Here is a 23,524-nt window from a genome sequence, read left to right on the forward strand (position 1 = left end):
TATAACAAGTGATTTATTTATCATCCAGAAATACCATTCGTCCACAGAATATTAAATCATGTGCGAGCGAGCAAACTGGAGCTGATGGTAAAAGCAGTAAACAACCACGGAGGCCTCCCTCCCATTGGTTGTCGAGCTGAGTCACGGTGCCCACCTAGTGCCCCGTCCTGTCAGCGACGGGGGCCTCGAGCCACTGACCGTCTGCTGACCTTCTCCAGCCAGACGAGTGCCTGTGAAACGCGCCTCAATGGGGTCTGTCGCCCCAGGATGTGACATGTGCAGCACCAAATCAGATCAGCGTCTCAGACAGCGTGTGCCCACTCAGCGTGAAACACGACGTGCCGAGCGAGTCTGTGTGGCACCCGTCGGCTGTAGCCTCATGCGGGGGGGGAGACAGGAAACAGAGCTAAAGTCTCCCTGTTCCAATTTCGGTGAGAGCGACCTGAAGCGCCTTTTTGATAACGGTGCAAACAGGGGATTTTAAGCAAATTCATTTAAACTTTGCTGGAATATTGCTCCGATTAATGCTCTTGATTGTCCACATTATCTAAATTAAAATGCCAGGCACAATGCTGCAGCGATCTTGATTTCCCAAAGCATGCGCGTGGTTCGTCCTCTTCCACAAAGACCGGCAAGGTCATTCGGGATCGCGGGTAGATTTTGGACAGATCAGCTCTTGTCAAGTCTCACTTATTCATTTTCCTCCTGAGCCAGTTAAAAATTCCCACTAAGAGGAATGTAGGAGAGCAAGGCCGGAGAGCTGAGCTGATGGATTCGCAGGGAGAGCTGCAGCAAAACAAAAAGCAGCAGGAAGCCATATAGTCAAAACACACTGTACCAGGGAGAGAAACACTGTCCTGCCTCCCTCATAAAGCACTCTGGATAATTCAAAAGCACATGAGCAGGAAAGGAGAATGTTGTTTGTGACAAAACAGACCCAAATCTGGATAACACTATCCAGTTTGTCGACCGAACAGGAAACAGTCGAGCCTCAAAAATGGGAATCAGCCTGTCGGGTCCAAGACCATGACCAGGCTGTACTTTGGGGTGAACATGGGGCCGGATAAGCTTTGGGAAGCCTGCACAACGATTACAAATGTTCAGCGCCTGCGGATGTTGTGCTGCTCTCGTGAAATCCAGTTTTTGTTTCTCCGGTCGAGTCCTAGCTGGAGGCCTAATCGTCCCTGTCTTTGTCCACTAACGCCGTGTTTCAGCCTGTACCAGGGATACGAGATTACACTAGCCACGCTGTCCTCGCTCCCATTGTTGTCAGCGGGTTGTCACAAAGCTCCAGATTTACAGGCCTGGTGGGAGAGACGGAGAGAGAGAGAGAGAGAGAGAGAGAGAGAGAGAGAGAGATGGCAAAAAACACAATTGCATTCAAGAAGTTAGAAGCGGCCCTGACTTGGACGTGATAAGCATAGAAAGTGCTGAACAGCATTGTTACATAAGCCAGAGTGCTCCATCTTTCTCCTTTTAACCCTGAACGCCGATTCATCGCAAATAAGCCTTTGATGTCATCTCCACTTCCAGGGAACTGTATGCAAATATGGGTGTGTCCGCGCGCATTACTGGACCGATTGCATACTTTATATGCATACAAATGTGGACATTTTTGTGTCTTTGCATGCCTGCTTGCCACTTTAACACCGTTTTTTTTTTTACTCAGAAGTCAGACACCTAAAAATGTTAAATACTGTTCAAGCCCCTTGAGTCAGAGCATCAGCCCATCAGGTCTTCCTGCGTACGTGGATGTAAGCCTGCGCTGCGGTGAGTCGGCTGTGAACCCTGAGCGTATTGATGTCTGACTCAGTCGGCATCAGACTCTTGAACCTCTCCTTCCTGATGAGTCAGTGAGTTTAAAAAGTCCCACTTCGCTTTTAAACACACACCGCTGCATTTTCAACCGATAAAGCGCTACGGTGTCCGAGCGGCGAGATCGCAAAAGGTCAGGAGGCCGCGCCATTTGATCCGAGCGCACATCTACTGTGTTCGCATTTTCTGTGCTCAAGCTCTCGACTTAAGATAAAGGAAATGAGATCCCCTCATGACCTCCACGGGGCGAAAGGACGGCAGAGAGACATTTTGACGTTGTTCACAAACGCCTCAGCGGTGCTAGGACTATAAGCGACTGCCTCATGACGAGACCTCATCTCTTATTTATGTTTCATTCATTCTGAGGGTGAGAGATGCATATCTGTCGGTCCCTTTACCTGCCATGTGGAATATGAATAGGTGCTATGTGATAAGCATGCACAGATGTCACGTTATGCACTGGAAACATAACTGTCATCAAATGGCAATTTAGAAAGACTAGCTCTGGCTTAGGACAAAGAAACAAGACCCTGCCTTATCACACCTCAGTGCTCGCCTGGCTGTTTGCCTCTCCACATAGCAGGTATTGCATACACCGTGATAAATCTTTATCTGGCTTCCTTATCGCTGTGCTATTCTGTGTCCTAGCTGTCTGCTCCTCAAGTAATCAGTCAAACTTATGGCAAAGGCAAATTTTTTTCATTTATCTAATCATGCTTTTGGAGATGATTTGTGCTTCTTTTACAGGACAAATGTGACAGGAGGGGGAGGGCATGCAGCAAAGGTCGTGAGTCAGAGTTGAAGCTCAAGGCTGAATTCACACAGAATCCGTCAGTCTAGCAGAAACGCGGTGACGATAGTCTGACAGTGCTCTGCGCCGCGCCAGCAAAAACACGCAGAGGCGTCTGGCGAGAAGTTGAACCGGATTCAACTTTTGCCAGAACGCAACCCGGCGGTGGCCAATCACGTAAGCCATCGATCAGAGCAAACAGGCAGACGGCAGACAGACAGGCCATGTAGTGACACACCCACACGTCCGCACAACCAAGCGGCAAGTCACCGGATTGAGGAATGAGTAATCCCTGCAAAAAATGTCTACATCACCATCAACCAGCCATTTAATCTTTTATTGGCAATGCAGTGCAATAAGATGACTTTATTCCAATACAATGAAACTTGTTTTGATAAATTTCCTCAATCAAGTGAAGTCCTTTCTAATTTTCAGTTAGTGCTTCTTTGTCAAAAGATAATTCTTAAAACAACAGAAGCAATGTTGGAATCAAATCCCATTTAGCTTGAGAGGATAATATTTTATGTCTTCATATAAGTTTAAATTGCCTGGTGAGATAAACATTTTCATCCTGTGGTGATGCAGAGTCTGTCTCTCCCTTCCTTCCTGCAGGGTTAACAAGCTTGACCTGTTGCTTATGTCGTTTTTAATTAAGTAAAAAGACCTTGGATCAAAAGGCGGTCCTATCCTATACAGCAAAATGCAAGAGCGAGATATGGAAACACAGGAAAACGGCATTCAGAGGCAATGCTTTATCACTGCAACTCTTTGAGATTCTTTCTTAATCATCACTACAAGAAATCACGTTTGAGGTTGGATAAAAGAAAACTGGATCATCGTGCAGGACCAGCCACAAACCGCATGCTCTGGTTTTCTTTTTTTCCTTGACCAAATGAAAAAAAAAAAACACTGATCGCAAATAACAAAGCTCTTCTTGACGCTAGCCATTGTGGCCGAAAGCATTTGGTCTATTTCCTGTTTAATGCCACAGTCAGCCTGTTGAATCAGTCCGATATGCTGAAACACTCTGACCTCAATCTCACTTCTACCTCAGTATCTGCCCTGAGGCAACAACACGCAGTTTTACACAAGCGCTGAGGGGAAATTCCTTCAGAGCCAAGACAGTACATATACTGTATGTCTACAGTAGATCCAGAGGTGACCTGATAGTTCTCAGCCTGATTCACTCTTGTAGAAATCCCACTGTGTGCATGAATTATAAATGTCATCATTGCAGAGGGTCAGTGAGAATCATCAATGCCTGTTTTCTCCGAGGGATTAATTAATGATATGGCTGTTTGTCATTGTCAGAATTACTGCCACATTAATGAAGTAGGATTGCCGCCGATGCGTAGCCCAGTAAATCCCGAAGACATGCAATGCACAGATGACTGAATAGGATTTTCTGCTATCCTGAAGCCAAAGCCGCACTTCCAAATTCATTATGATCATTTCTCCCGTGGACGAGGTGCTCCAACTGGGTCCTGTAAACTTGGAGCCCTTTCAGCTGCAAGAAACTCACTCACACTGCCACATTTTTGGCACCCGAAGATCGCTGAGGGAGAGAAAAGAAGGTTTACAAAACAAGGATGGAGTGTTCTGCAATGGGTCATTTTTTTAGCTAACAATAACAGTCCACTTCCCGGAATAGAAGCAGCGGTTCTAATTGGGTGAGACCTCTCCACAACACAGGCTGTTAAAAGGGACGTGTGTTTGCCTTGACCTGAAACTGGAGACTTTCCCATTCCTTTAAAAACATCTGCAAGTGACTCTGTTCTTGGCACGGCTTAACAGGGTCTGGCAGAGTCCACCCAAGTATTAAAGTTCTCCATAAAGCAGGGTAATTTCTGCCCAGTGGATTACCCAATTCATGCTTGTAAATCCACACAGACTGCTTGTTTCATTGCTACTGCAAAACCAGCGGAAGAGCAATACACTCCCCCAAGTACCACCACCACCGTCGCCGCCCCACCCCTCCTTACATCTCCAGCAGAGGTTACTGCAGTACATCTTTCCAGCTTGCAGCAGGGGTGACTCAGGGTAAAAGCTCAAAAGGCTTGGCAAACAATGCAAAGTTTTATTGAGTATTTGCCACAGTAGCTTGCTAAAAGCTCGAGGTGAGTGCTGCGGCGTGCTTGTGCATGTTGGAACAACTCGCTCACATTAGCTCATAACTCCAAGGCCGAGCGAGCAAACTAACATCAAGCAGAACCAACCACTTAAGAGGGGTGTGAGGATGCAGTTAACATGAAGTAGAAGTTTCTCTCTCAGACCTATTGTTGTGTTTATGGGCGCAATTAGTCAAGTGACTGGAACGGAGCTTGTTAAGATGGCCTCATGTCGAGAAAAAGAGAAGGAGCCTAAAGCAAGCAGGATGGGATAGAAGGAGAGAGCGAGCTGGAGGAGTGGAATTGTGTTTTATTTTGGCAGCGGTTGCACTGATGATGGCATATCCGCTTTTTTTTTTTTTTTTTTTCCACCCCCTCTTCCTGGGAGAAAACAGCTGAGCTGTGGATGACAACCTGAGCCGGCCACTGCTTGAGTCTGGCTCTCTGGCACGTGTAGAAATGACTGCATGTTGGCAGATACGCACTGAGATCAAACTGTGCTGTTTTTAGTATCTGTTACAGTTGTGTAACACTGTAGACAAAGCTTAATAAGAGAGCCTGTGGAAGCGCCGCATCGGGGAGTAGCAGGGCCCTTTTCCATGAGCCTGTCACAGTGTGGCCATCACCTGCCTGTCCACAGTCTCTGCATGGGGCGTCAAGAGTGATCTCATGTCATCACTTCGTAGTGGGGGTGAGGCCATTCATTCAGTGGGCGCATCTTTAATTCATTAGGCATTGCCTGATTGATGGGTGCTGGGATGCACTTCTAATTCAACCCCTGCATGCAAGCAACCTGCTTTACTTTCAGCTGTCTGGGCCGCACAAACCAGAGTGGCAAATTCAAATACTGAATGCAAATTTCCTCTAATCCCTCAGGCAAGGATGACAGCAGATATTTCAGGGCGTGGCAATGCGATTTCAACAACGGAGGCAGACATTAGGTAAACTAAAAGCCAAGCAGAAGTGAGATATTACTTCAGCTCAGGAGAGGAGGAGAAAGTCTGTAGCCAGACGATGAGGCTGCAAGCAAGCAGCTCTCACTAATTGGTTCCTCAGAAATTCATCTAGGACTCACAAAGCATTAACACAGGTCAGAATTTGTTCATATACCAGCTCATATTTGATTAATATAAAGTGCTTTTGCTGTGGCAGCATCATGCAGCATCTTCACTTACATAACATCACAGGTCAATTCTTTGCATTGACTGGAAACAGACTACCACCCAAACTGTGAAACTGATATATTTTTTTCCTCCAACAGTTTCTTAAAGCCTTAGAGTAAATGTACATTTTATTTCATGCCACAGTGTGGGTGAATACTGGATTCTGATTGGATGGAGGGTGTGCTTTCTTACCGTTCTGTATTACCCTGCATGGCTCCCTTAATTAATTTATCTCTCCCTATTTTTTATTGTTGGCAAGTGGTCGTGGTAAAAGCGGGATAATCCACATCGAGGTATGCGTTAAAGGATTTTTAATGCACCATGCTGCCTCCATGTTGTGCATTAAAAACCCTTTAACACACACCTCGGCGTAGATTATGCATTACATAATCATCTTATAGACTGGATATTGCTGTGGTTCTGCATGCGAGTCATATCAACAATGCAAATAAATCTTTATTAAAATCAATGGTAAAGCCTGAGCAGGGAGAGCCTGCTTTCCACTCTCTGAAGCACTTCCATTATGCCATCAACAATATTAAATGCAACCTCAATTAGTACCGAAATAAAATGCAAATAGCTGAATTTTCATAACAAATAGTGCCAGAATTTAACAATTAACCAGTTCTGCCACATTTTAAGTATTAATATATGCGCTGTTCTTCCACATGGTCTCTTGTGTTTGCTTTCAAAGGTGGAAAAAAATGAGGGGAAGCCATGTTGCCGAAGTGCAATGGCATGAGTCAACACTTGGAAACCTACGCAGCCAAAGTCGTGATATCAGTGGGTCAAACAAAGTAAAAAAAAAAAAAAAAAAAAAAAAAAAAGAGCTCACTTTGAATGTGTAAGAAAAAATAAGTCTGTGAAATGCATGTAGTATCCCTCTTTCATTGATAATTAAAATGTTGCTGGAGGCTTTATGCAGCCAACAGTGGGACGACACAGAGAGATCGGTGTTTCGTTTTAGGGCTTCAATTCATGCACGCGTTCTTTGATCAAAGTGGAAGTGCGGCAAATCTCTAAGTCAAGGCAGCTGTGAGGAGGTGGAGGACCTTGCCCTTTGCCTTAATGGCCTATGGTGGAGGGGGAGGGGTGAAACGCTCTGATTCAATAGCACAGGCGCCGACAAACTTCGCTTCACCACTGCAGCCCTCCACTCTGACTCTCATTTGTGCTGTCTTTGCATGCTTCAGTCCCTGGGAACCCTATTGGGAATCAGTCAGAGCCAGACAGAGCTTTACAGGGAGTAAACAATCATTAGAGGCTACAAATTACAATGGATGATACAAGATGGATGACCACTAAAACTATGATTATATACTGGTATGTGTATCAAAACACAGCATTCTCCGGGCAGAGCATTCGATGCTTACAAGGGAAATTCTCTCCTCGAATATACTTCCACTATTAAATATTATAAAACAGGATATATGTTGTGTTTTGGTGTATCTATTTTCCCAAAACTGCTCTTGTCAACTTTTATTGCTTCATATAGAAACTTCCTCTTCCTCCATTTCCCAGCATTCCTTTTGACAAGCACAGGAAAGCGTGTCTGAGCTTGTTGCAGGTGAGCGAGGGTGGAGCGGCCAACTCTCAGTGAAACAAAAAAAATTGTTATGTCTATCTCATGGTTTTCTACCTGTATGATTATTGAACATTGGTGCAAAGTGATAAGTCAAGAAAAAAAAAGCATTTGCTCGTTTTTAGGTGGCTGGAAAATAGTTCTGTGATGTCGTGTCATCTGCTTTTGGCCAATTCTATGAAAGAAGACGGAAAATACGCCGCCAAACAACAAATTGGAGCCGGAAACGTGTGCCGCATCAGTCACAGCTCCTTTTAACACTATTAAAGTGCTTAGAGTGGATTATTCCTTTAACACCTTAATATAGCAGCGAAGCCAGGCAGACACAATGAGGCTGATGCTGACAGCTGACACTGATAAACGAGGAAAGATAGGACGATTTGGGCATTATGCAAATCCAAATGGAAGTGTCAATATAAATGATTCTAAAATGTTACACCTCTCTCTCGCTCTCTTTCTCTCTCTGCATGCATTTGGTGACGCAAAGAAATCTGAGAAAACATGTTTTGCAATCAAACGCTCATGCATTCCATTATTGCTCAAGCTGCTGTGCCAAATAATATCTCTAGGAATCGATTCTAGGAATTTCTGTGGAGACTGTCAGTCATCCAGATGGTGGTTATCCAAGAATAGAGGCCAACTGAACTCAGCTGTAGAGATTTTTCACCTCTAACACAAGAGGCTTCTTCAAGTCTGGGATCTTCTCTTCTTTTCTGGATCTGAAGAAGCCTCTTGTCCGCTGGATGACTAAGTCCAGTTGGCCTCGATTCAACCACCCTTCGATGACTATAGGAATTTGACCTTTTCTCAAGCACGCTCACACTGTATGTACGCTCAGACTGTTCAGAGGAATTCCCGGGGGACGCAGATGTCATGTGATTTGAACTGCTATGACAGCTCCTTGACAGCCGCAAGACGCGTCAGCCATTCCTAGAGGATACCTTTTCATGCCAGCTTCCCCCGTCCTACTGACAGAGAAAACGGGTGGGTCCATTTCACACAACTGGAGTGGAAAATGCTGACAGCTCTCTCTCTCTGAATACCCCATCGGATCTGATGAGCCCCCGGCGGCCTGCCTGGTGGTGCTGCTCACATTTCACAACCAGGTGACAGCCTCTCCCGGGATCACATGGTCCAACAAACAAATCAGTCGCACACTGTGGAGACTGCAAACATTAGGAAATGTGCTGTTGTGTGGCACAGAGGACGACGCAACTCAGGTAGAACGCCATAAATAGAGCATTATTCGTTAACGCGTCCGAGGCGAGACCCTGTTTATGACAGGGCCTAATAAGTTGAACGCCATCTGTTCTGCTGTTTGCTATAACGTAGCACAGAGGGGGGTGGAAGGGGGATATAAATTCACAAGATGTGTCTTGGCAACAGGATCCACACGGGTGCACCTGACAGACACTATTCTGAGCCTGTGGACGATCTCTCAATGGATCCGTCTGTCCACGCAGGACCGCTGATCACCGAGCGGCTAGTTAAAGCACCTCAAAACATTTCATCACTGTATGTTGCTATTGGCAACAAAAAAAAGGGGGGGCTTCTGTCTTGACTCACCCTTTTTACACCAGAGCCAGAGATACCGCTTTCTCCAGTGACAGCAACCTCATTAGTTCAAAATACAACACAGCCACAAGAGGACGAGGTACAGCGCACAGCTTCTTCTTCGACTGGAAAAAGCTTGAGCTCTACCCGCTTCCATGTAAAACGTAAAATAAATGCAGCGAGTTCGAGCTCTTTCTTTAGGGGGTTGTCAAATCCTTGGGAAATTTCAGTGCTTCAACATAAAGGTTGTGTGAAGAAAGCAAATTAGCTCCTGGAATGCAAAAAGCATCCCAGATTGATGAAATTTAACAGGATCAGAGCATCTGAGGATGGATTATCAGCAGGCCGGAGGTCGGCAGTAGCTGCATTCCCAAGCACCTGGCCAAAGAGTAAACAGTGCATAAAACCATTATACAGGTGCTATGCAGGCGCTGCTGGCGCTTGTTGTCATATAAACAAACTCTGTCTCTGTGCAGAGCGAAAAGTAACCAGCTATTTTAGAGCACAACGGCACGTCAAGGTGTCTCGGCTGCGTTAGTATTAAAGTCATGCAGACGGGAGCTCGGTAATTCACCAAAGACAACATGAGTTCATGTGAACAGCCGTGTGACAGCCTTTAATTTGCAGTGCCATTTCAACACCAGCGCTGAGAGTGAGGTGCGCAGTAAATCTCTTTTTTCCATTCTGCTTTATTTTGACAGGAGAGAGAGGGGGCGACATACAGCAAAAGGCTGGAATTGAACCCCAAGCCGCCGCGGTAAGGACAAAACCCTGATACTGCACGTGGTGTGCAATGCGCTCCACCAGGTGAGCCACCGGGCCAGCCCCACCCCTCCCACCTCCCCGTGAAACTTTACAGCAGCTGTAAAATGCACGGATGAAAATAGCATGCAGTCTGTACTGTAACCTGGTAGGCTGGGTCATAAACACCCGGCTCGTAAAATGTCAAACACAAGCACGTCAATTACATTTGTCAGGAAAGGTCTTGCTGGGTAGTTTTCACCGTGGTGCTTTCACTGTTATGGTTATGCAAAACAGTATAGATAAAAAGTATAGTATAGATAAAAGCCTGTATGAAGGAAATTATAAGGTTATTCAAGCAAATGCATTACAGTGTTGTTAATCTTGTGGACCAAAAAAAAAAAAACAATCAGTGTCATAAATGGCTCTGAAATTGAGTTTTCTGTTATAAAGGGTCCTGTTTCCCCCGAAAAATAAACAATCACACAGTACAGACTGTCAAATTAGTCTTCTCTGGCCTTTTTATTGTTGTGTTCAGGTTCCTAATCAACTACTGTGACACATCATAATTACAATCATGAAAATTACAGTTAGGAAAATGTGTCCAAATGCAAACTCTACTGACTCGACAGGCAGTGCAAAGTGGATGCTTTTTATTTGCAAGTCCAATAATTAAGATTTCTCGGTCCCATACCACAAAATGACCACAGAATGTCAGTGGGGAGCCAATAAGGTTGTTGATCAATACCTACAACTCAATGATTAACTCATCAGCAAACTCACTGTGCAGCTTGTACAGTATTTTAGAGTAAAAAAACATAGTTTGTTTTTTAAATTAGGCCTTCAAAGCATATATTTAAAAAAAAAAACTGATCATACAAGCACCAAGCTAGAACAAAGCAGCTGAAAGAGAAAACTTTTTTGTAGAATGCGTCCTGCCTGATGGTATTTCTCCTTTCGCCATCGTATTTTAGCAAAAGACACTGGCACAGCTTTGTGAATTGGCGACCTGTTAAAAATAGATTTGTTGTTTTTGGGAAATCCCGCTGCTGCTGACATTTAGGAAACATTCAGAACATCACAAGACGCTTCATTCAGCATGTACATGTGTTTTCTGAACACGCTGAAAATATATCTCAATCTACTCACATGTAGAAACGTCACTCTTATTTAAAAAAAAAAAGTTTAGTCTTGTTCAAAAATAATCCTACACTTGCTGTTTTCCTGTATAATGACTATTTCAAAGTATCATAATGGAGAATTTTCCTGTAACAACTGTAATAATCCCACAGATAATTATGGAAACTGTGTATTAACACCTATAAAGTAAGTTCTTCCTCATTTAGAATAGAGAAGTCTCTTCAATTCTTCTCTGTTTTAAATCAGTGCCATTATTCCTGTCTGGATAACACTAAAATAAGAGGCTGCCAGCTCATCCTAAAGCGTCACAAGCTGATATATCCTGTTATTTTAGAGATCTGATTCATATTTATCACTAGGTGTTTTCTCATTCTGTCTGTCTGTGCCATTTAAACTCCCATATGGACTGATACAAGACACCGCCGCGGCGTCGTAAAGCCGTGCAGAAACGTGTCGGTGCATCCAGAGGAGGCGGAGCGACTCTCTGCCCCCGCCACACAGCCGGCGCTTTAACTTGGGACGCATTTCATCAACAACTACACAGGTTAATTAATTCAATTTCACTGGAAGACAAACTCATATTCCTATGAACTCTGGCATGATGCCAATGTGTCAAGCTGCATCGGCACGGCAACAGCTATCACATCACATCATATCTAATGTCATTTTTCTCTATAATAGTGGATATGTCATATAATGGCTTGATTTTAGGCGTGTGTCATTTTCAGTGTGTTATCACAGCTGGGTGAACAGTAGCAACAATTTTTTTTGTTTGGAAATCATATAAATCAAATAATTTATTTTTTTTGCCACATAACGTGAAAAAAAAAAAAAAACTAAAATCAATGCTGAATGGACTCATCTGCACTAAATGTTTTCCCCTTCCAGTGAACGACTGTGAATGTGAATCCCAGTAAAGACTTAAGCCCTGAGCAGCGGGCCTCGGGCAGCCATTAACCGAGCAGCTATGCTAACAGGTGGATCAAAGCCGACTCCGCTCGTCCCTGTTTCCCCTCCAGGGAAATCCGCCTGGATGTCAGACGCCACATAGGGCAGCTGTCAAACCAGCCAGCGAGCGAGCTTGCAGCCTTGCATTGTCGGATCATCATGAGGTGCAAATCATTAGAGAGATCCCCTCAGGACAGGCAGCACCACTGCAGGCTGCAGCGTGACACGGGTTTATGAGGGCCAATCACGCCTGAGGCTCTGACCAGGGGCGGCTGTGTTGGCTCGGCTTAATGGCCTGTCTCGAGGAGGCACTGGTCCATACTTGCCGGTCGACTGCGACTTAATGGGTTATAGCTGCTGTAAGTACATGATTTTCTCTGTCGACTTGCACTTAATTGTACAGATTAGCCCTCATGGTATGTTGCAGGCCTCTTGTCATTGTAAGCGAAAGATGAAAAACAGTTACCTCTCAATCAGCTGGTGCCACACTTAATGCAATCCTAGCTGACACATCACGTACGTGTGATGCAACACATTCTGATTTTTTCGTAATTTCAGGATTTACCAGTTGATGATGCGGCAATGCTCTGTGGTTTTGATTGGGTTACCTCCGCTCACTATTTCACTTACCATCTCACCATGTTATGATCAACTGTGCCAGCAGGTAATACCTCATGTTACCTGTCAGTCATCGACTACCAGTTGTTATGGTTAACTAAAACTGTGAACAAACACAATGAGAGGGCATGAGCAATACAGTATTGTGTATAAAAGTAATGAAGCTTTTAAGCTCTACTCCATTTATTACTGTGCCCAGCCCAATGAAGATTGTTGAAATAGTTTTCTGATGATTAATATGACTGTTGTTAGTAGCAGGCCCTCCAGGCAGAGGATGCAAAGCCACAGAGAATATAAAAAATAAGAACTTCCAATCAAAAATTTAAACATATGCTTTTTGGACATACAGTATGTTCTTTTGGAAATTAAATTGCTGGATTGCCAAAGCTGTTTAGGGGAAATTGATGCTCATTTTATGTCCTTTTTCAAGCTTTAAACAGACATATCCTGTGCACAGCTGATGGGCAGGAGGCTGAAATGGCATCATTTTCATTTTGGGGTGTACTGTTCCTTTAAGTCATGATTGAAAGTTGTTTTTTAAATCCATTCTTATCCATGTCAGTGTCATATGGCAGACTAGGCACTTCAGAAAAACAAACCTGAAGTGCCTCTTCAAGTGATGTGCAAGAAAACATCTTGCATGTCTCACAGCCAGACTGCGAGCCTCGGCTCCGTAAGCCTCAGTTATTCTCTTTTCTCTGACATGATTTTCCCCCAGGCCTCCAGAGATGTGCCTATGCATTATTAGCTGTTGGCTAACTGCTATGGAAATGTGATAAGTGGCTCTTCTCGGGTAAAGCACAATGGGTCCAGAGTATTTGACGCTGTCGGCGGTAACAAATCTTATGCCAAGTTACCGGTCATTGCATGATTTGAAAATAACTGAATCATATTGTTGGGATGTCGGGTAGAACTGCAGATATGCCGGCTGTTTGTGGTAAAGCCTTGGCCAAAATCGATGCAATAAAGTCCAAAGCAGCCGTTTGCCTTTACAGGAAATTACCGCAAGGGAAAGCGCTCTGCTACATGGGGGACATGAAGCCTGTTCTTACCTGCAAAATGCACCCTTATTATTTGCATGTCAAAATAATCAAGCATCGTCAGTTTTAACCTGAAAACTGTGAAACTAGTAGGCTGATATTATTATTATTTCTGCATAAGCTCATTCCTAATTACCACATAGACACCTGAATGAAACAAATTATGCCCTGTGGATAGATTCTAGTATTTCACCTTCCTGAGAATCATGATTTTTTATATTGTTATCATCAATCTTCAGTTTCACTGTCACGTCAACAGAGCATAGCTCGGTTGGCAGGGACACATCTCCTAATAAGGACACCCAGGGCTATTTCAGTTTTCCTCAAACTGATATTCAGGTGCGACATTCAACCTCAAACGAGTATTAAAAAAAAAAAAATCTAATTGACGTCGTGTGACTGTCACTGCCTCCTGTTTCTCAAGTATGATGCTGGGAGCGCTGACACGTACGTGGAGTTCTGGGTAGCGCCTCTGTGCAGAAAGCAGCATCTGCCCGTCACATTCAACCTCACATATTCATCTGCGCTCATGAATTAGCAGCAAGGAGAGTACGTGCAGCCCCCCCGACCCCACCAACCCCCCGACCAGACCGCTGCTTCGTCTTCACCTTTGTGACTCAGGAGATGGAAGCTGGAAATGGGCGATGTGCATTTCTCAGAGCGATTACTGGAATTTAAAAAAAAAAAAAAATTGCTCTGTTGCACCACAATGTTTCTAAGAAGACCGGCTGTAGGCTCAGTTATAAAAGGGGGCTGCTGTGCTGCATTGTCAAGCCCACATCCCAGGGGTCCAGTGATTATCTGCCTGACCCAGACTGTAATAAAGAGCCCGATCTGACAGAGCAAGGTGGACTTTAACCCCTGCTGACTTCTGTTGAGATCAACACATGGAGAAAGCACTCCACAGGGCATCAAGTGTCTGATGTCGACATGATGTGCGGTGTTTCTTTACAGGAAGACAGGAGGGATTAGACATGCTGTACAGACAAAAGAAAAACTGGGAAGTGGTGAGGAACAAAATGGGGTTCTTTTTTCAGCCTGACATCTGATATCATCCCACCCATTACAGTTGATTAACAGGGACACCGATATGAATTTTTGTAAAAATGAAAATACAAATGCAGGTGCAAAACAGGCTCAGTTACAGGTTTGAATTTCACAATGTTGGCAGTAAAATTGCTTTTAGAAAAGGTAGCATGACAGTCCTTCCCCTATATACATACATATATATATTCTACTGCAGTGTCCAACCAAGGTAAGGTACATTTTTTCTGTTTTATCAAGTAAAATGTAGAGCACAGTTCTGCTGAGATGCATGATGATGATCAGAGCAGCAAGGTGTGGTCATGAACAGAGCCAAAGTGTCACATAAACATACTGCTACCTATAGTATTCCTTTATGGCATTCCAGTAATATTTCAACAGTCATTAAGCAGCAATGCCGATGTTGGAAATATGCTCCCCAGGCCATGCCGCTGCTGTAAAAAAAAACAAATTATATACTGCTTTTTAAAGTTGACACTCTACCAATATACAGGTCCATCCCATCTGGAGAGACAGTTGTGTCTGATTCTTAGGTGAACCATTTTATCACATTCAAGTCTCAACAGTGACACTGTCTGATGACTAACTACCCTGCCTTTGTCCGACTTCCTGCAGTCAAACTGATGTCCCCTTTCTGGGCACGCCAAAGACAACGCAATCACAGGATACGTGCCACCAGTCAGCTATGTAAATTATGAGTCTGTAAATCATGTTGCTGACGTGCTGCTTTTCATTGTGGGTTTTAAGTTCCATGTTGAGAAATAGTAGAAATCACAAGGCAGACTGCTAGGAAACAACAGAATAATTACTGGATATGATGGCAAGCCGCTGGTTACAACCTGCAATAACTGTCTTGGATTTTGATTTGCTTGTTTCGGGGAGCAAAGTGCCCTGTTTAACCACATGCTGGACCAAATGCAGTTTTCATTGATGGCTTGAATCTTCTGGTGGCAGCACCTGAGGAGATATTTTCTGTAGCCTTTTTCACATGGAAGTTAACTGAGACAACAGCGCTTCCAATGCCTGGACAGACATGTACCAATACCGCAAAACCCAGGTAATGCAATTTTCACTCGCTATGCTTCAACTCACACAACTTTGCTTTCCAGTCAGACCGGCAACGCTATGCCCCGAGAGAAATCAGTGCTCCGTGTGCTGAGGGCAAGCAGGACAGCGTGGACCGGAGTGACGGTTTAAGGCAACAAGATTACATAACACCAAGATTGACACCGTTTTCACCTCTGGCCTATGCTTCTCAAAAGAAAACAGCTATGGAGGTAAACAATACCACATGACCACACGGCCCGCGTTCACTGTAATGGCGCAGCTCATTAATTGACATGGCAGTGTCTATCCTGACCTTTCACCCACTGCCTTATTTACTGAGTACTCATGTGTCTTTCATGCCTGCCACTTAGACACACCCAGGCCTGCTGGACTGAGCAGCAAAACATGCAGTCAGTCACACAGCGCGGTGTCATGAAAGTGAGCTTACATAGTAAAAAAAAAAAAAAAAAAAACTGTGCAGGTAAATGTCACTCTTTTTTTTTTTTTTTTTTTTTTTTAGAAATCTATACTTTACAGACTTCATCTAACGTAAGATGTTTGTTTATACACTTAGACGGTGCTATACCACACATGCAGTATGATATTTCACTTCAGCTGTACTTTTTAACCTGCATTTCATGTGTGGGTTTATGAAAAGCAGGCCACCCTTACTGGCTGAGCTTGTCACCATAGAGATAGTGTCACATGGCTTTCCTTTTGCTTCTATTAGTCTAGCTCAAAAATATGAAGCTTGGCAACTAAGACAAATGTGTTTCCTGTTGTATCCCATTTTAGAATAAATTATTTAAAAAACAAAAAACAAAAAAAAAACGTGTTTGCAGTCGGTGTTGAGTGGCTTATACTTACGAAACATTCGAGTGAAATGTGATTTTAAATGGCGCTAGTGGGTGAGGTTCAAATGAAATCATCAGCAGCAGTGGTAATACAGCAACAAGAATTGACTGATGCTCTCACTGGGGGGTAAATGGAAATGCGATGGTGGAGGCAACCCAGAAAACACAACTCATATAGGCTATACTGATGGGTAATCAATGGGCGGAAAAACACTGGGGTTGGGATTGAGGTTAGGGGGGTGTGTGTGTGAGTGTGTGGTTCTGTCCAATGTGAAAAATGCTTTGAGCAGTAAGAAGAGCAGTGGGAGAGAGCAAGGTCAGGTGGTAGTGGCTTGCAGAGGAGGCTGTGTGTGTGTGTGTGTGTGTGTGTGTGTGTGTGTGTGTGTGTGTGTGTGTGTATGGGTGCATGTGTGTGTGTACAAGCAAGATAACCTTCAGCTTAAATTCTCAGGCTTATCTGGAGTTGTGCGTGGAGGCGGCACCCGCACGGCTCACAGTTACCCAGCCATTCACATGGCCGTTTCTTCTGCCAGATAGTCATTGAACTTGTTTTGTTGGCTGTGTAAAAATTTGTTACGCCTTTGCTGTGGCAAACATGAATCATAAGGATGGCGTTGCAGCCACATCAGACATGTGATTGCAAGGCAGCTGTTGCAACTCTTTGAGACCAGTCGGGGCTTTTATTTAGAAATCAAAATAGTGCATTTGATGACATGAGGCAACACAAGAGCCTTATTTACAGGTCACCTACAAGCACTGTAAATATGGTTTGTGCTGCTGTCATTAAAACAAACCAGGGGTCCAAAACTCCTCATGTCCAGCAACCAAACAGCACCTCACAATTAGTTAAGATTTTGCACATTGAACCCCATCTGAGAGGATTTTAACTGTTAGTTTAGACTCAGGATCAAAAGGCAAGAGCCATAATGATCCCTGCAGTCATCTATGTACAATTTGTCTCTGCCACGAACCAAATTAACCTATTCCTCGTGTCGCTACCACTGTAATACACTATATACGGGTAAAGCGGTGGGCTGTGTCTGCTGTTACAGTGCTGTATGGTGGGACATGGTGGGATGCAGACAGTACACCAGGCAATAAATACCCTGGCCTGTCTCCAGCCTTGCATAACTGAAGATGCCCTGCATGACTAGAATCGGCCCATTAAGACAACTTCTTCCCTCCAGCCATCACATCACCATCATTCCCCGACAAATAAATAAATAAATAAATAAATAATAGGGCCACCGGCGATTTAAAAACGTAGACCAACCTGCTCTTTTCGCTTTTGCCAGCGACCACAGGGGCTTTCCTCCAAGATCTCGCTCTCATCCTCGCTCTCCTCCTCCTTCCCCTCGGATCCTGAATTCCTCTCCGGGACGGACATAGTCATTTTATTCCGTATGTCCAGATTTTCGCCTCCCTCCCTGCGTTTGTGGTAACGAGACGAGCGGTAGCGCAGACGGTCGCCGCTTGTCTGCGCAGTGAAGAATCCCCGACGACACCAGCCGTTCCGCCTCAGCCCCTCGGCGCTCAAAACATCTTGCAGAGAAACATGGATATAAAACACACACGCACACACGCATACACACACCGCTGGGCGGCCTTGTAAGTCAGTCAAGCAAATCCACACATACACACACACACTCACACACACACACACACACCCCTTTATAGAAAAACTATAGCATGCAAATAATCCAGCAGCGGAGACATCGTGACACCGTAAGGCCGTGGGAAGATCTGAGCGGGGCAAATATTCCCGACCTCATGCGCCTTAATAAGCTGCATGCAAAATAGATTGCGAAATGTTTTTGTTATCTGCCCATTCACAGGGAAATTACGCGCCGCGGATGCGCATGTCTGCGGTCTGCCAGCCGAAATGTTTTCCTACAACTCCGATGCGCTCATTCCTCCGTTCAAATGCCCTCTCTTTTCGGGAACAGACTTAATTTTTGATCATCTTCCACACGCGTCTGTCGGTGGACTTGGCTCTGCCTCCAGAAACCGTGAGCCCCTGCCAGGCGGTGCGCGCACAGGGAGCACTACCGTAATCCTCCGAAAACACGCGCAAAACCGTATTCTAGGCTGAGAAAAAGGAAAAGTGAAGAATACAAGTTTCACTACCACCACAACTGAGACACATTTCTTCTTTTGGCTTAGATTGTGGTTAAAAAACCCACCACTTGGGCCAGATGAGTAATAGTCCTCTAACACACTTTCAGATAGATAGATAGATAGATAGATAGATAGATAGATAGATAGATAGATAGATAGATAGATGTACTTTACTGATCCCAAATTGGAAATTCTTGTGTTACAGCAGCAGGTTGTCCAGACATTGCACAGGGACAATAGTTGACTTACACAAAATATGCCTCTCAACACTATTAGAGAGGAACAAAATAAATAAAGCAATAAAAAAAAGAAAAATAAATAACTTATACATACCATATATGAGTAATACAAACTAGAATATACTACAATATATCTATAGAATATCTATAAACCTTTGCACTGATCATGTGTATACTGAAATATATCAGCAAAATATCTATAGAATAGAGTATGTATAAATAAAATAGATGTACACTCTTAATGTGTTATTTTAAGTGTGGTGGTCACTGATGGCCAATGGACCCAGTTCAGCCCTATGGAAACCTTTATATATAATATATAATTCAACCGATCAGTAGCCATAAAATAAATCAATTAATACATAGTTAAATAAAAGATATATTTATAGATACAGATATGAATAACTTCTTCAATAACTAGAAGAATGACTCAGAGTGAATTCTGATGCAGTGAAGTGTTTATTATATATCACTTTGGTCAGAGCACAGTTAACCCAGTTGGACCATGGAGCCGCTGATTTAAAATCTGTATTTCACCTGTTTGCTTTTATAACTTTCATCAGCTCCACCTATTGTGAGGCCAAGATCAAGATCCCTCCTGACCTATTTATTTGTACAGTCAATCTGAATCTTTTATACCATTAAAATAAAATGATCATCATCAGGTTACATATCATGAGTCATGTCTGTATAACTACATGCTTTAGTAAAATTATTTTCCACAAGAGGCATGACGGTTTAAGATGACTCATTCATAGTCCCAAAATCAGTGCTTATGCTTGCACTGTTTAGCTGAGGAGGATCATAGTGCAGCTTCATTATAAATATGAAAACAATGGCTCATCCTCATCAGGGAATCATTATACTTTCAATATTAGGGGACAATTTACAGATTAATGATGTTTTGTGGCACTTGTGGCACTGTGTCAGAAACTTTTATTTACAGTGCAAATCAAGAGTTTGCTGCTGGGCTAATATTCTATAAGCATATTTTTGTTTATTAAAAGGGAAGGAGGGGGCATATTAACCTGACTGTACGCTGTGCTTTGATTACTTAGATTTTTTTCTGTGTAGATATGTGGTTCTGTCATTTCCCAGCCCAATTACAGTGTCTCGTCCCCTTTTAGTATGAAATTAATATTGTTATAAAATCATTGCTACATCCAATAATAATGTTGACCAACTAGTTTCCCTGCTTATTTGCTGTAGTGGAATTCGATGGGTTCTAGGTTAATTTAGGACAGTGTTAAACTATGAATAACTTCATTTTTTGCCATTCTATTTAAATTAAGCTATATTTCACCCAGTTTGAGAGTGGAAAGATTGGAAATTGGACCCAAATTCCATTTATTATTTGGCCCAGTTGATGGGACCCAGCAAGAGCACAGGACTGGACTTACTTTGAAATGAATAGTATGCTGTAATACAAATTACTAAAAGTACTAATAGGACAGGGAGAAGCAAAGTCTGGCATAGAAGATGTAGGTTGGCAGCTTTCTAGGTGAAACAAATCACACGAGCAGTTTGAAAATTAGAAGTTAAATGCCACAGAGAGCCGACGTCTGGCGTAATTTTGCAGACTGTAAATTAGCAGTTTTTCCATTCAAGTGTGTCGTCCAAAATGCCTGTGGAAATAATTAATGACATTTGAGACACATAGCCTGGGGGATGCATTAGCTGCACTATGTTTTGTCCCATGAGATAATACATAAACCTCTTGATCTCACAACCTCAAGCTCACTTTTCTTGGGGAGTTTTCAAAACCACTGGAGGAGAGCATAATCTGCAAAAACCCAGGGATAAATTTGGCATTCTGTGATTTGATTTTTTGTCTCTCTGCCAGATTTGCGGCACACCTTTCTGCACTACAAATATAAATCAAAAATACAGAAAATGTTCCCTTTAGCTTCAGTTTGCCCGTTTCCATTTTAGTAGGTCAAGATCAGAGGTTGTTAATGGTTAGGCCTTTGCATATCTTCCTTTAAAAATAATGATAAAATACATAGGAAAAGAAAAAGATTAGGAGTCTCCCTTATATGGTGTCTGTCTGCCTTTCCTTTCTCTTCTCTCTGGTTGTGTCCGTCCTGATCCCCAGTAGCACAGAGAGATAGAGAGATAGAAAGAAGTGAGGAACAGGAAATCAGAGAGCAGACGTGGAGATCTAATTGCAGTAAAACTTGGCAGTGTGGTAAGCAATTCTCATAATAAAACACCAATCCTGGAGTCCTTATTCCTCTCTTCATTACGCAGCCCTCTTTATTAGGGTCACCAGTTCATTTGTTTTAAAATTCACCCAAAACAAGTCCATTTTAAATCTTTTTCTGAAGGCTGACTGAATGGTGACAGAGTCATAAAACTGCCACATTATTCCTAACAGCGTCCCAAATGTTGAACTCACTGGAAAGAAAAAGGACTGAAGCCTTTGAGGTGCATTTGCTTTCTCAATCTGTCATGACTCACTACTGGACTTTTAAATGCAGAGCTGGCAGCAGTGTGTAATGCATCCTTATGAGCCACCGCCAGTAGGAATACGGTACTAGTCTGTATTTCTCAGTATCAGGGAGAGATTTCCATGAGTTAGAGAGATCCATTATTTATGACAAACCTAGGACGCCATCTAGTGGTTGAAATGTAAAACATATGCAGCAAGAACTGTGGGGCTGGTCATTGTAAATGGATGCAATATGCAAAATTGAATTATTTAGTGCAGAAATTTTGCATTTGCTGGATTATTTCATGTGGAAAATTAACCAGATTTTTTTTTATATAATCCCTGTTGCCTTTGCTATGCCTGTGCTCATATTTTACGCCCCACCTTTCACATGAGCAGCACCATCAGCACCTCAGTGGATATCAGACACAACCGGTTCACAGTTCAGCTCTAATCACAGATCTATATAGTAATCACCCTCTTACTCTATTTTTAGCAGACAATGCTCACAGACTGCCTGTGAGTCCCCACTCCTGCCAATCCCTCTCACTGTTAATGAGATTTAGTCTTGGCACAAGCAGCAGTGGAGACAATGGCGCTGTCTAGACAAGCCCTGTGTAGGCCACGCTAAGAATGGTGTTTCAGAGAGAGGCTGCGCTAACAAGGCGAGGGGCCGGCAGCGGCATGAAAGGACGCCTTGTCATCATCTAAAGGGCTATTGAACTCCCTCCTGCCCACAGTGTTTGCACCAAGTTCTAAATATATCCTTTTATATGAAAAGATTACTAATTTATTTGTCTTTTTTTTGAGTTGTCACCAATTAAGATTAACCACAGCACTATTTTCAGTTCAAATTCAAGGAAGGACACAATCAATTCATCCCCATTTCTCTCCCTCCAATTTTTCCATTCACACAGACAGACAGAGACATTAGTGTAAGAAAAATGAATAGTTGTTGGAAAAATAACACAAGCAGCTATTCTGCATATTATACTGTTTATTGAACACTGAGCATCAGTCAAGGCAGACTCAGGGAGGTTCATACCCATGAGCATGACCTTGAACCAGTTTCAGTTCAAGGGCATTGTTCTGTAGCTGACACTGACCTCTGATCTTCCTGTGGTAGAGGGGAAGGGAAAAGACAATTTCCCAAGTGAGGAAATCAATAAAGTTTCGAATTATATTATCATAATACTGATATGCCAAACGTGTTTTCAGATTTCCACTGTGTCACTGTTTTAAAGCAAAGTAGCAGAGAGACTATTTTTGTTGATCCAAGTGATCCAAAGACAGAACTTGAAGCACATTGTCAAGCATAAGGTCTAACCAAAAAGTAAAAATGTAGCTACTACACTTCATGCCAAAACTGGGACAATAATGGCTTTAAACCAAAACTGCATTACATCCAAAAAGTCATGTACCATCTCTAATTAAGTACTGTAAAGCAAGAAATATGGCTTGCTTGTTGCACAGATGGTTTAAAGCTAGTTCTGCACTGGGAAAAAAAAATGATGTGCATGCTTTTCTCAATCAGAAAAAGGGCACAACTTCAGATGTTACTGCATTCAAGCATCTATTTTGGGACACGTTTGAAAGAAGAATCTAAGCCATCTCCTTCTTTCCTGGCCAAATGATGGGCACTCGGGTTCTGAGTCAGTGAATTTTGAGAAAAATACAGCAGAGAAGTTTTCCTCAGACAGGTCATCCTACTGTCTGTCAGGCCTCTGATGGGAATCCTGGATGGAGGAAATTACATCCCGAGGTAGGTGCTCTTGATGATGCTGAGGAACTTGTATGTACACTATATGACAATAATAATAATAACAATATATAATAAACTTTATTTATGTAGCAGTTTTCTTAACAGCATTACAAAGAGCTTTGCAGAAAGACATTAAAAGCCAGACATAGGAGATAAAATGAGTGTAAGGCCAAAGGATGTGAGCATAGTGGAACAAAAGACAGTAAAATGAATGGGATCCAATGAAGAGCAAGAAAACAATATGAATAAAAAAAACATGTATCAAACATCATGCCAAAGGACATAACAACAGAGGAAGTAAAAAACAGTAACAAATGCGACTAATGTACTCCATTATCAAACTGTAACAGCAGATTGCAATGCACTCTAACTCCAGCAGGTGGTCCCCTTCTGCTGAGAGTCTGAGCACAAGAGCAGATGGGTGGAGAGGAAAGATGAGTCTGTGAGTCCCAGTGAGGGTTTCCAGTGATTCATCACTTACTGTCAGGGGACCGAGCTCAGCCCCTCATGCAATTTATCAAGTCTAGATG

The 23,524-nt window shown here is 43.1% G+C and overlaps 1 protein-coding gene across 2 annotated transcripts in view; it reads right to left on the reverse strand.

Annotated features, from left to right (window-relative positions):
* The window catches only part of nrbp2b (nuclear receptor binding protein 2b), a 33,083-nt gene extending 14,629 nt beyond the window's left edge, over positions 1-18,454 (reverse strand). For both annotated transcript variants that reach the window (XM_030079712.1, XM_030079711.1), the window contains exon 1: positions 17,718-18,454. In XM_030079712.1, coding sequence (XP_029935572.1) covers positions 17,718-17,837 — 120 coding nt within the window. In that variant the 5' untranslated portion in view covers positions 17,838-18,454. The remainder of the gene's footprint in view (positions 1-17,717) is intronic.
* Between the last annotated feature and the right edge of the window lie 5,070 nt (positions 18,455-23,524).

The sequence above is a fragment of the Myripristis murdjan genome, chromosome 20 (genome assembly GCF_902150065.1).
Source record: "Myripristis murdjan chromosome 20, fMyrMur1.1, whole genome shotgun sequence".
Taxonomy (NCBI): Eukaryota; Metazoa; Chordata; class Actinopteri; order Holocentriformes; family Holocentridae; genus Myripristis; species Myripristis murdjan.